General features: G+C 43.0%; 1 protein-coding gene across 2 annotated transcripts; it reads left to right on the top strand.

Moving 5' to 3' along the window:
- Positions 1-478: 478 nt before the first annotated feature.
- On the top strand, positions 479-9,023 carry foxred1 (FAD-dependent oxidoreductase domain containing 1). 2 transcript variants are annotated; one of them, XM_061248227.1, is made up of 11 exons: positions 479-805; positions 1,112-1,332; positions 1,948-2,058; positions 2,428-2,546; positions 2,989-3,083; positions 3,345-3,446; positions 3,888-3,964; positions 4,719-4,879; positions 5,834-5,963; positions 6,045-6,149; positions 6,740-9,023. In XM_061248227.1, exons 1-11 carry the CDS (start codon positions 757-759, stop codon positions 6,992-6,994), a joined length of 1,425 nt encoding a protein of 474 aa, XP_061104211.1. In that variant the 5' UTR covers positions 479-756; the 3' UTR covers positions 6,995-9,023. The 2 variants fall into 2 exon arrangements, with proteins under 2 accessions (XP_061104211.1, XP_061104210.1); XM_061248226.1 differs by having other exon boundaries at positions 479-827.
- Positions 9,024-11,596: the final 2,573 nt, after the last annotated feature.

The following is an 11,596-nucleotide window of genomic DNA, read 5'->3' as shown; positions in this document are numbered from 1 at the left end:
ATAGAGCAGTGTACCCTCTGCTGGTCAATCGTGGAAATGCGAGTTAATTTATCTGAGGTTATGGTGGTTGATGGGGGTTCAGTTTGAAGTTGAATAGTTAAAATTGTCCGACAAGAAATGAACAATTAACTTTTCATTAATTAAGGTAGCAAGACCCAGGAATTATGAAGATATACTGTCTAGCATTATCATTACTGTTAAATTGTCGTGGAGAATGGAACAAAAAAATCGATAAGAGGATTGCATCCATCCGCTTTGACACAGAAAGTATAACTTATCAAAGGACACAGCACACGAAAAAAGCAGTAGTTTTACAATTGGATAAAACAAGGGTGAAATGTAATTGAAATAAAACATCTTGGCTTGGCTGGAGATAGGTACTGACTTCATACGTCATTTTGTGTGCTTGCCCTCGTCACATGACTGGGTAGCCGTTCAGTTCCGTCTTTCTGGCCACGTGTCATCTAAAAGAGGAGTGACTTGTTCTAAATATGCGAATCAAACGATTTGACCCTACTGTAAGATACTGTTCAGAGCTCTTTGGTACTGTCTCAAGGGCATAGATATCTCCGTATCGTTTTTTTACAAGACACATCGTATTAATGTGTAAGGAATGGATGCTCCTTCCACTCGTAAGCTAGCGTTTTAGTTTGACCATACGGTCCCTATTTTCAGCAGAACCACAATGACAGCGTGGAGACAGGCAGCTCGCGTTTGCAGCGGTATTAATAGAGGAATCAGCTTTCCCTCGCATGCATGTTTAACGTCTGTTGCCTCACCCAGAAGCTTCAGCACTGGAACATCGGTACGAAAGGATTTTTTCAAAGGTGACCTTGTGTAGATTTTTTTGTGTGTTATTATTTTGCGTGCTACAAGGTACAGACCTCTTAGTTTCTTGGTAACTTAGTTTGCAAGTTTCCAAATAATCGTTTCATTCAAATGTTGGTACTTCAGCCTTCCAATTTTGCTGAACAGTCTCTTTACATAACTGGTGTATCAGCCCAGCTCATGCTGGTCTTTATCCTAAGTAGCCTGCTAAATTGTTGTACACTGTCGTGGAGTTTTGCCCGTCTCACCGATTTGACGGTATCGCTTTCTCTGCTTGTTGCAGATGTGGACTCACACATCAGAGATTTCCAGGAGAAGCTCACAGTCATTTGGCCGGGCAGTGACTGGAACCCCTTACGCATAACGGACGGTCTCCCTCCAGAAAGATGCGATATCTTGATTGTGGGCGGGGGTGTGGTGGGTTGGTCCATAGCCTACTGGCTAAAGAAGAAAGAGAGGATCCGGGAGGGGGTGCGGGTACTGGTGGTGGAAAAGGACCCCACGGTAAGTTATTGGGACTTGAGCTTTCTTCATGGCGCCAAAATCTCACTTTAAGTCTTGTGAGGAAAATAAATGTAAATGTTTTGGGGTTTTTTACATTGAAAAAAAAAAAAGGAATACTGATTGGTGGATATTTCCTTGAAACCCCTTTGGTGCCAGGGACAATAATATTTGGATGACACAGTTCTGACCATCATAATGTTGTACAGCAGAAAGCAGCTCAACCAGTCACAGATTGCATTGGTAGCAAGCAGTGGAACAACACCAACCCAGATTGGTGGATGCATTCCCCCTGTACTTCCAGGATCCCTCTGGGTATTAGCAGGAAATTGCCAGAAAGTATCAACTGATCACCATCAGCATTGTTCTGTCGGTTGTTTCCAACAAGATTGATGGAGCTCCTCTCTATATTATATTGTTTTCATGACTCTTAGCGATATTTTACTATCCCTGCAAGGGTCCTCTATGTATATCCTTAAGTCATTGGCCAATTGGTTGTTACCAAAGTAGTCCGTGATTGGTGGAGTGCTATGTTTTCCTCTCGTAAGGTGATGTCACGCCTGTGTTTATTCCGAATGTATTATTCCCGTCAGTGATGCTGTTGGGCCTTGTTCACAGTACTCCCAGGCCTCCACTGTGTTGTCTGCCGGTGGGATTCGCCAGCAGTTTTCCCTGCCGGAGAATATCCATCTATCCCTGTCCTCGGCAGAGTTCATGAGGAACATCAACGTATGGTGACTGGGTTTGGGGGTGAGGGCGGGAGGCGGGGGCCTGTCAGTCTTTCTGCCTGTCTCCGTTAATTTGCAGTACATTTGTTATTGTTAAACTTTTCTTTACACGGTAGCCAGGTAATCATAGCGGAACGGCCATTTTGTAGTGTGCTTCATGCATGTACTCGGCACCGTTTCCAGATGTTGACTTTGGCACGCATCTGTTAAGATGACCAACCTTTCAACTTCTGTTTGCTGTATAGCGTGGTTTAAAAAGGCACAAAGAGCCCTGTTGCACAGTTCACCATTTTGCCAACATCAGCCCCACTCCTGCTTATACTCTCTGTACTGTCTGTTGACTGCGCAGGTATTTTTTCTATCTCCATAGGAAAACCTCAGTGTGTTGAACGACGACCCTGTTGACCTGCAGTTCAATCACTCCGGGTATCTCTTCCTGGCCAGTGAGAAGGGAGCAGAGGCTATGGAGGAAAACTACAACACCCAGAGGCAAGGACTCGTTTCTAGTAGTTAGTTTTGTTTATTTTTAATCTAGGAATGGACTAGTTTTTCAGTCTGCCGGTTCTTGATGTTCTAGACTGTCCGGTCTTGTCTAGTTTTTGATCCTGGTCAGTTAACATGTGCTTAATTAATATTAATTTATTTAGAAACCATTGGGTGTTTTATAAATGGTGCTTTATATACACAGAGCAATTTGTTCTTACAAAATATTACCAGATAATTTAGTTCTAGACTATCAAAAGGAAACCACAGAATATTTTCCCATCAGTTTTAAATTATATAATCTTTCAATTGCAGTCATATCGGTGAAGAGGTTAAATTCCCTATGACATTTTCCATTGATGGACCAAGAGTGTGTCACTATTGGTATGCATGGTAACCATTTAACAGTGTTTGAAGATTTCTCTCTTTGTGGTTTTCATAATATTAGATATGCAGGGGCGAAAGTCACCCTTCTCTCTCCGACACAACTGAAGGAGAAATTCCCATGGATAAACACTGAAGGTGTGGCACTTGCTTCCTACGGTAAGCACAGTCCCCCTCTCCGACAATCGCACGTGATGCTAACTCCCAAGTAGATTCTTCTTCTTCTTTGGTTAATGAATCGCAAAGGCAGCACACTGAAAAGCACACTGAACTCGCTTGTTTGTGATATCAGATTGCTGTAATCTGGGTCCAGCAGCGTAGCGGTTCTCAACTGTAAACATCGAGTTGCCACACACACTGGCACAAAGATGGCTCACAGTGACTGGTTGACGCCTCTCATTCTGTTCCCCGTGTGTTCAGGTCTGGAGAACGAGGGGTGGTTTGACCCCTGGACGCTACTTAACGCTTTCAGACGCAAGGCCATGTCCATGGGGGTGTTCCAGTGCTTTGGAGAGGTCACAGGTGTGCCTATTTCACATCATCAGAAAGGGCATTTTCTATACAGTACATTACATTACATTACGAGGCATGTAGCAGACGCTCTTATCCAGAGCGACGTACAACAAAGTGCAAATCAAACACAATGGATGGATGGATCAAACAGTATAGACTCAACCCTGGTCCTGGAGAGCCACAGGATCTGCTGGTTTTCATCGTTACTCAGGACTTCTGTGATCAAGTAAAGCAGTTTCTTTCACAGCAAGGTTTTTAGGTTGGAATTGGTTGTCGATTGCGAGGTAGAACAGGAAACCGACAGAACCTGTGGCTTTCCAGGACCAGGACTACATAGATGACCATTAAAACAGAACAGATTCAAGTGCGCGCTGTTCCTTTAAGAGCCAAACAGGCTGGAAAGCCTCAAAGTAAACAAGCATTGTGAGTCTCACACTTTCTGCGTTTCAGGTTTTAGGTATACAACACGCGCAATGGTGACAAAAGATGGAGAGGTGGTGGACATAAAGAGAATTCGACATGTAAATGTAAGTATGACAAAGCTAATTTGCAGAAATAGATAATTACAGCGTTTTCTCGTCCACTTTGAAATTATACGGTCAACTATGGGTAATGAGCAGCCTGTCAAGGATATTTAATTATCCATAATCTCCCCTCACCATAGGAATGATTGCTTGGAATAATGTACTTGTAAGATTTCCAAGGTTATTGCGACAGGGTTCCTGATAAAAATGTATTGCATATCCATTATAAATTTCGTAATTAATTTTTGAACTGTTTGTCAGGCAATGTTCACACCAGATTTGTTCTTGGCTTGACAAACTGTACCTAACCATACTCACAGCTTCTGTGTGCCTATACACACAAACACACACTCACGCACACACACATGCTTCAGCAGATTATAAGTAAACACAAAGGCTGCTCTTGAAAGAAAATTTTTCTCTGCCTCAGTACGAATCAGTTACAGTTCATCAACTAATAAAACATTTTTTAACGCATTGTTAGTGATCACATAGTTTGGGTCACACTCAGAGCATAATTCTGGTGGTCAGTAGCGTTTTCAAACTCTACGGTTGACAAAGTCATAGCTACTACCAGTTACTGTTCATCCATGCACACTTACCTGGGCTGAACAAATGGTTTCTGCTATTACTCCCTTTCAGAACCGTACTTTGTGTGAACACTGAAAAACAGAGTGCACAGCCGTATTTAGTGTTGGCATAAATGCAGTCAGTTTGGAGTTTAATGAGGTGTTTGGTGGCTGCGTCCCCTGACCAGATCGGAATGCCCAACAGTTTGGAGTACCAGCCCGTGGAGTGCTCCATCGTGGTGAACGCCGCGGGCGCTAACTCTGGGAGGGTGGCCCAGATGGCGGGCATTGGATCCGGGCCTGAAGACACGGCCAACAGCATCTCGGTCCCCGTGGAGCCCAGGAAGAGGTACCCAGTGTAGCTAACAACATGGATGAGCATTCACAAACCTACTGCTCTTTTGTCCTCTTGTATAAATCAGTCACTCTGGATAAGTGATTGATATAAATCATTATATTGCTACACTCGTGCAATATATTGGCAAATTAAAAAATAGATTCTGATATCGCAATGCATTCTTTTAAAAAAGAAATACTTTCCAAAATGTCAACATATTTACAGTATATTACAGCATGTTCCATTCCTATAAGGGTTCAGATTCAGATTCCCTTATTATTCACATTATATAAAGATGACATCCAGCACCATCATAAATACAGCCAGACCTGACCCAGCTGCATTCTGACCTGAGATGACTCCAGAAGGTAATGGATACATGGTGAAATCATTCCAAGCGCTTGCTCCCTAAATGTCAACCCTACCTTCCTGAGTGAAACCAGGCCACTGTATCTCAACTGAATAGTGCTTTGCCATTTTTGCTCATAATTAGGAAATTTAGAATTAAGACATAATATTCTGACCCTAGATCAGCACTCATACTCTGAGAACCTTTTTGAATATTGGCCCTTGTCATAGTTTAGTCCAGAGACTCTGGCCCTTGAATGCAAGTCCAGCCCTGGTTTTCTTTTCTCCTGAGTGATTGGTCCTACTGATTGGCCGGTCTTCACACCTGACTCCCAAGGTAGAGTGAAGGGAGGGTGGAAAACCAGCAGTTCTTGGCACTCGAGGACTGTTAGTTGCTGATCCCTGGTGAGTGAGCTGTAGGGCCTGCTGGTTTTTGAGCTTGATCATTTAAAGCAGTCGATTAACTCCAGTCACCTGGTTTCTTGGGTCTGAATTGATGATTGCTAGTTTCTGATATTAAGGCGAAAACAAAAGCCAGCAGACCCTGCGGCCCACCCAGCCCCGGGAATGAAGATCACTGGTTTAGATGGTATTCAATGTGGAGGTCTCTCTCCACAGGTTTATCTATGTGTTCAACTGTCCCGAGGGGCCAGGTCTGGACACGCCTTTCGCGGTCGACTATTCGGGATTCTACTTCCGGCGGGAAGGTCTGGGGGGAAACTACATTACAGGGATGTCCCCTGAGGAGGTGAGCGATGGTACCATCTTACCCATCGATTCAGTAGCACTGGTGCTTCTTGCTTGTCTGAATAACTTTCCTTCAAAACAGGAAGAGGAACCAGAGACGACTAACTTGGAAGTAGATCACGAGTTCTTCCAGGAGAAGATCTGGCCCCATTTGGCCAATCGTGTTCCTGCATTTGAGAAGCTGAAGGTAATATTTCCACAAGTGAAATAAAAATGACCACACATTTTAAGGCAGGGCTGCCCAACCCACTTCCTGGAGATCTACCCTCCTGTAGGTTTTCACTCCAATCCAGATTTGGCACAGCTGATTCTACACTTTGTTGGAGTTGGAGTGCAAACCTACAGGACGGTTGGTGTCCAGCAACACGGTTGGGCAGCCCTGCTATGCATGTTTAATAACACTGTTAATAACAGATGTTTTTCAGCTTATGGGGCTGTACCAGCTTCCATGATGCAATGACTAAGTGCCATTACTTAAAAACCTTCATGTAATTTAAAACCTTACACATCTAAAGCAATACTCGTTTTAAGGCTTGTAGCGTAGTGGTTAAGGTACGTGACTGGGACTCGCAAGGTCGGTGGTTCAATCCCCGGTGTACCCTGCTTAGTCTACTCAACGGTATGTCACTCTGGATAAGAGCATCTGCCAAATGCTATTAATGTAATGTAGTGTAAGGCTCACCAGCGTCAACATTTTAACCTCACAAAACCGTTGATGGTGATAACCTTCCCCACGTTTAAGCTTCTCCCTGCTCTGCCGTCCTCCGTCTCCGTCAGGTCACGAGCGCCTGGGCAGGTTTCTACGACTACAACACCTTCGATCAGAACGGCATCCTGGGCCTGCACCCTCTGGTGAACAACATGTACTTCGCCACTGGCTTCAGTGGGCACGGGCTGCAGCAGTCCCCTGCCGTCGGCCGGGCCATCGCAGAGCTCATTCTGGACGGGAAGTTTAAGACCCTGGACCTGACCGGCCTGGGCTTCCAGAGAATCTTCTTCAACCAGCCCGCTCTGGAGAGGAACATCGTGTGAGAGGGGGCGAGGAAGAGAGCCCAGGCGGAGGAGCAGGGCAGGGGAAACGAGAGGCGCCGAGACGGCCGGCCCAGGAGGAGGACCGCAGAGAGCAGAGAGGAGGAGGAACGTTGAGGAGATGGGAGAAGGGAGGGAAACCGAAATAGACACCATTGTAGGAGGGAGGGTGGAAACGAGAGACTGGTTTGGAGGAAACGATGAGCGGAACGAGCAGAAAGGAGTAATCAGAAACTTAGAGGAGATGGAGGAACTTTAAAACACCGCTGTAGGAGGAAGGGTTTAAACTGGAGACCGGTTTGGAGGAAGCTGAGGAGAAACGTAGAGGAGATGGAGGAAGTGGAATACACTACTATCGGAGGAAGGGTATAAGTAAGAGACTAGTTTGGAGGGCGTGTTTGTTCATTGAGTGTTCTGGCCTGCATGCGTATATGCCATTACTCTCAGGTCAAATAACCAAAGTTCAGCATTCCTAATAATGGGTGATGCTGAAGACCAGGTGTGTTAGACTGCACTCTCTGAAATAAAGTGACAGTGGAGGTACATTTTTGTTCTTCAAGGATTGCATTTCCCAAATGTACCCTGAAAGTAAAGTAATGTTTTTTTTTACATGCAAATGAGTACATTTGCCATGCAAAAAAGGTACACATTAGTTGTCTATTACTGGCTAGGGATACAATTGTGTGCACCAATAGGGTACCGCTCCAGCAACGATCATTTTTACTTTTTTAGGCAGTATTCGTACCTTTATTTCTGAGGGCTCCTCAGAGGGCTGGAGGGCTCGATATCTGCCAATCTCTGGGGCCCTTCATAACCTAAGTGATACATTTAAGTCACTGACTGGCTAAAGATTTTTTTAGAGGCCTTAAATTACTGCAGACAGTGGACCTCCAGGACTTCAGTTTTAGAACTCTGCCGTAGACAGTATGTCAGGTCAAATTTCTTACCTTGGGTTTATAGCTTGTTTCTGTTACAACTATTAAGTATGTTACTTCCTTCTGAGTAACAGACTGGGGAATTCGCAAATAAGTGTTAAACAGGAATGGTAAATGGGTAACTTACTGTAAGTGTTTAAAAAATACCTTTAAAATATGTCATGGCTGAGGAGCAACACTTTTCTTCCTTTAAAAACTCTTTAAAGATTTTAAGTACTTGTGAGATGGGAAATTTATGGAACGGTAAAATGCTTCTCAATTGTCTCAGATTTTAACTGATTTCAAATACTGTACATATTGTAAGATTTGGCGCAGATGTCAGTGTAAATGAACAGTAATTTATTCTCTTGACTGAGGAGATAATCAGCATTATCTCCTCAGTCAGGAGATCTGAACATTTTATTGTTAATCTTCATAAGATTTATTCAGGCAAAATAATCACCTCCACCAGTTCAAAATGTCTTTCTTGTTCTCTGTGGCAAGTTCATGATGAGTTAGGGGCGGCCTGCAGCATAGAGGTTAAGGTACATGACTGGGACATGCAAGGTCTGTGGTTCTAATCCCGGTGTAGCCACAATGAGATCCGCACAGCCGTTGGGCCCTTGAGCAAGGCCCTTAACCCTGCATTGCTCCAGGGGAGGATTGTCTCCTGCTTAGTCTAATCAACTGTCCGTCACTCTGGATGAGATCATCTGCCAAATGCCAATGATGTAATGTAATGTAAATGACGAGACAACTGTAATTTTAGTAGTTTGCAAAAACATTTATTTTTATAAATACTCTGCTTAAACATGCAGTTTTAACTCTCTCCAAGTACACTACACTGGTTGGTGCCTTGCATGGCAGCCAATCGCCGTTGGTGTGTGAGTGTGTATATGAATGGGTGAATCAGAAGCATCAATTATACAGCACTTTGGAATATAGCTTTATCATAAAAATTCACATGGTTTGATAAATGATGCGGTTTATACAGCTGTCAGCTCTGATGTTGCTTCAGTCCGATTTGACCATTTTCTTTGTCAAAATATAAAGCAATGAGACTGCTTTCTGTTTTTCACCTAAAAAAATAAAAATAAACCACACGTTTGTGAATGTTGGATTTTAAGTCAGTCAAAAGTTTGATTTAACTGTGATTTATAACAGTGAAGAATAACGACTGTCAAGTCGGAAGTTTCAGGAGAAGATTTGTACATTTTAAAGGTCCCCTGAACCTACCTAAATAATTAGTCACAATTTGCTGAAATTCTTTAAATTGCCATCATCTTTAATTATAAGTAGTATAATGTCACTCACACCCTTTCTCCTTAAATATTGTCAACTGCAATTGACGTGAGTCGGAGAGAAGAAGACACTCCTCGTTTTGCAATTTTTAATTTTTTAATTTGTCCTTTATTTAACCAGGAAATGTCACCTTTGAGATACAAGATCTCTTCTTCCAGGGAGTCCTGGCCAAGACGGCACACATAAAGTTACAACATGAGAAACAATAAGGCATATACAATATACATGACAAAAAAAAAAAACATAAGTCAAACACAGACGCAGTAGGCTACAAGTGCATTTTAAAAAAGCATAATCGAGTCAGCATCAGGTAAAGCAATTACATGTTTCCTGTAGGGCTCTCTGTAGCATAACCTTAAAGGCACTAATAGTAGGGAGTGCCTCTAGACTAATTTGTTGTTGCAGCTTATTCCACAAGGAAGGGGCGTAGTAAGAGAATGCAGTCTTGCCAAACTCTGACTGCACCAAGGGAACATCCAAAAGCATCTTATTAGCTGCTCGCCTGGTGTTAAAAGTACAGGTATAAAAGGACAGAAGTCTGGAAATGTATAAAGGTAGTTTGCCTAGCAGAGACTTCAAAATAAAAATCAGCATGTGCGACTGTCTCCTTTGATACAGAGAGGACCATCCTAAAGATTGATACAGAGTGCAGTGGTGAGTACGTGAGCCTGCATCTGTTACAAAACATATAGCAGCGTGATAAGCAGAATCCAGCTTTTTAAGCAGGGAGGATGGAGCATGCATATAGATCACGTCACCATAGTCCAACACAGACAGAAAAGAGCTCTGAACAATTCTCGTTCTGGCTTCAAAGGGAAAACATTTTCTTAAACGAAAGAAAAAGCCCAATTTGGGCCTAAGCTTTTTCAGCAGGTTCCCAATGTGCACATCAAATGCCATCTTTTCATCAAGCCATATGCCCAAATATTTGTAGGAGGCTACTTTTTCAAGGCATGTCCCTTCCAGTGTCAGGACTGTAGGGACAGCTGTAGTGGCTCGAGAACGAGTGAAGGTCATGTACTTGGTCTTCTTTGCATTTAGGACCAGTCTTAAAGTATGAAAGGCATCCTGCAGGAGCTCTATGGCTTGATTTAAAGTGGGTGCCACCGTGTAGATGACTGTGTCATCGGCGTATAAATGAAAGCGGGCAGGACTTAAATCTTTACCTAGATCATTTATAAAGATGGAGAATAAGACAGGGGCCAAAATAGAACCTTGAGGAACACCTGTGTTTATAGTAAGAGCAGCTGAGGTGTAGTCATTTACTGAAACACACCGAGTTCTTTCAGATAGGTAGTTTTTAAACCAGCTCAGAGCCGTTTCACCAAGGCCTATGCAGCCAAGCCTCTGCAGTAACAATGCGTGATCCACAGAGTCAAATGCCTTAGATAGATCGACAAACAGCGCTGCAGTGTTTCTTCTTATCTAGGGATTTGATGATGTCATCTGTGACTAACATAGTTGCTGTAATGGTACCATGACCTGATCTGAAACCCGACTGAGACTCATTAAGAATGTTATTATCAGTAAGAAACTTTTTCAGCTGCTCATTTACCAAAGATTCAAAGACTTTGGCCATGACAGACAGTCTTGATATAGGGCGATAATTATTTAGGTCTGAGGGATCTCCGCCCTTTAGCAAAGGGAGAACCAAGGCCGATTTCCAAGAGCTAGGAATTTCACCAGAACAAAGACTAAGATTCAAAATGGAGGTAATGGGCTCTGCAATCATACCTGCAGCAGTTTTGAAGAAAAAAGGCTCTATCTTGTCTGGGCCTGAAGATTTCTTTAAGTCTAGACTCTTTAGAGCTTCATAAACCTGAAAGGTTAGAATGGGGGCAAAGGTGAATAACTTGTCAGGTTCATGTGGGGCAGAATCAGGCTCTCCTGCAGCATATTGCATCCCTGTAGGTCTACTGATGGAATGAAAGATTGAGCCGGCAGAAATAAAATGACTATTAAATCTGTCTGCAATATACTTTTTGCCCTTGATTTCACTCTGATTCTCTCTTAGGAGATCAGGGAGACTGTTTGGAGTGATGGAACCTGAGGAGGATTTAACTAGTTTCCAAAACTTAGCGGGGTCATTCAAGTTGTCATGTATAGCATTAAGATAGTAGTCACATTTAGAATTTTGAATTCGTTTAGTGCACTTATTTCTTAAGGATCTATAGAAACTCCAGTCCAAGGGAACATTCGATTTTTTGGCTTCAGCCCAGGCATTGTCTCTCTGACGAATAAGAGTGGCTATAGAATCATTAAACCAGGGGTTGTCTTTACCACTTATCCTGTATTTTCTAAAAGGAGCATGCTTATTACATATAGCCAAAAAGGTGGATTTAAAATAATTCCATGCTAATTCCACATCAGTCATAAGTGAGACAATATC

This window comes from Conger conger, chromosome 7, assembly GCF_963514075.1.
Source record: "Conger conger chromosome 7, fConCon1.1, whole genome shotgun sequence".
Classification (NCBI taxonomy): Eukaryota; Metazoa; Chordata; class Actinopteri; order Anguilliformes; family Congridae; genus Conger; species Conger conger.
This window is presented reverse-complemented; position numbering and strand designations above follow the sequence as displayed.

Coding starts and splice junctions, on each gene's coding strand:
- foxred1 (XM_061248226.1), top strand. CDS start 686: ATGACAGCGTGGAGACAGGCAGCTCGCGTTTGCAGCGGTATTAATAGA. Junction 4,880..5,833: donor CCCGTGGAGCCCAGGAAGAG/GTACCCAGTGTA, acceptor CTCTCTCCACAG/GTTTATCTATGTGTTCAACT. Junction 6,150..6,739: donor CTGCATTTGAGAAGCTGAAG/GTAATATTTCCA, acceptor CGTCTCCGTCAG/GTCACGAGCGCCTGGGCAGG.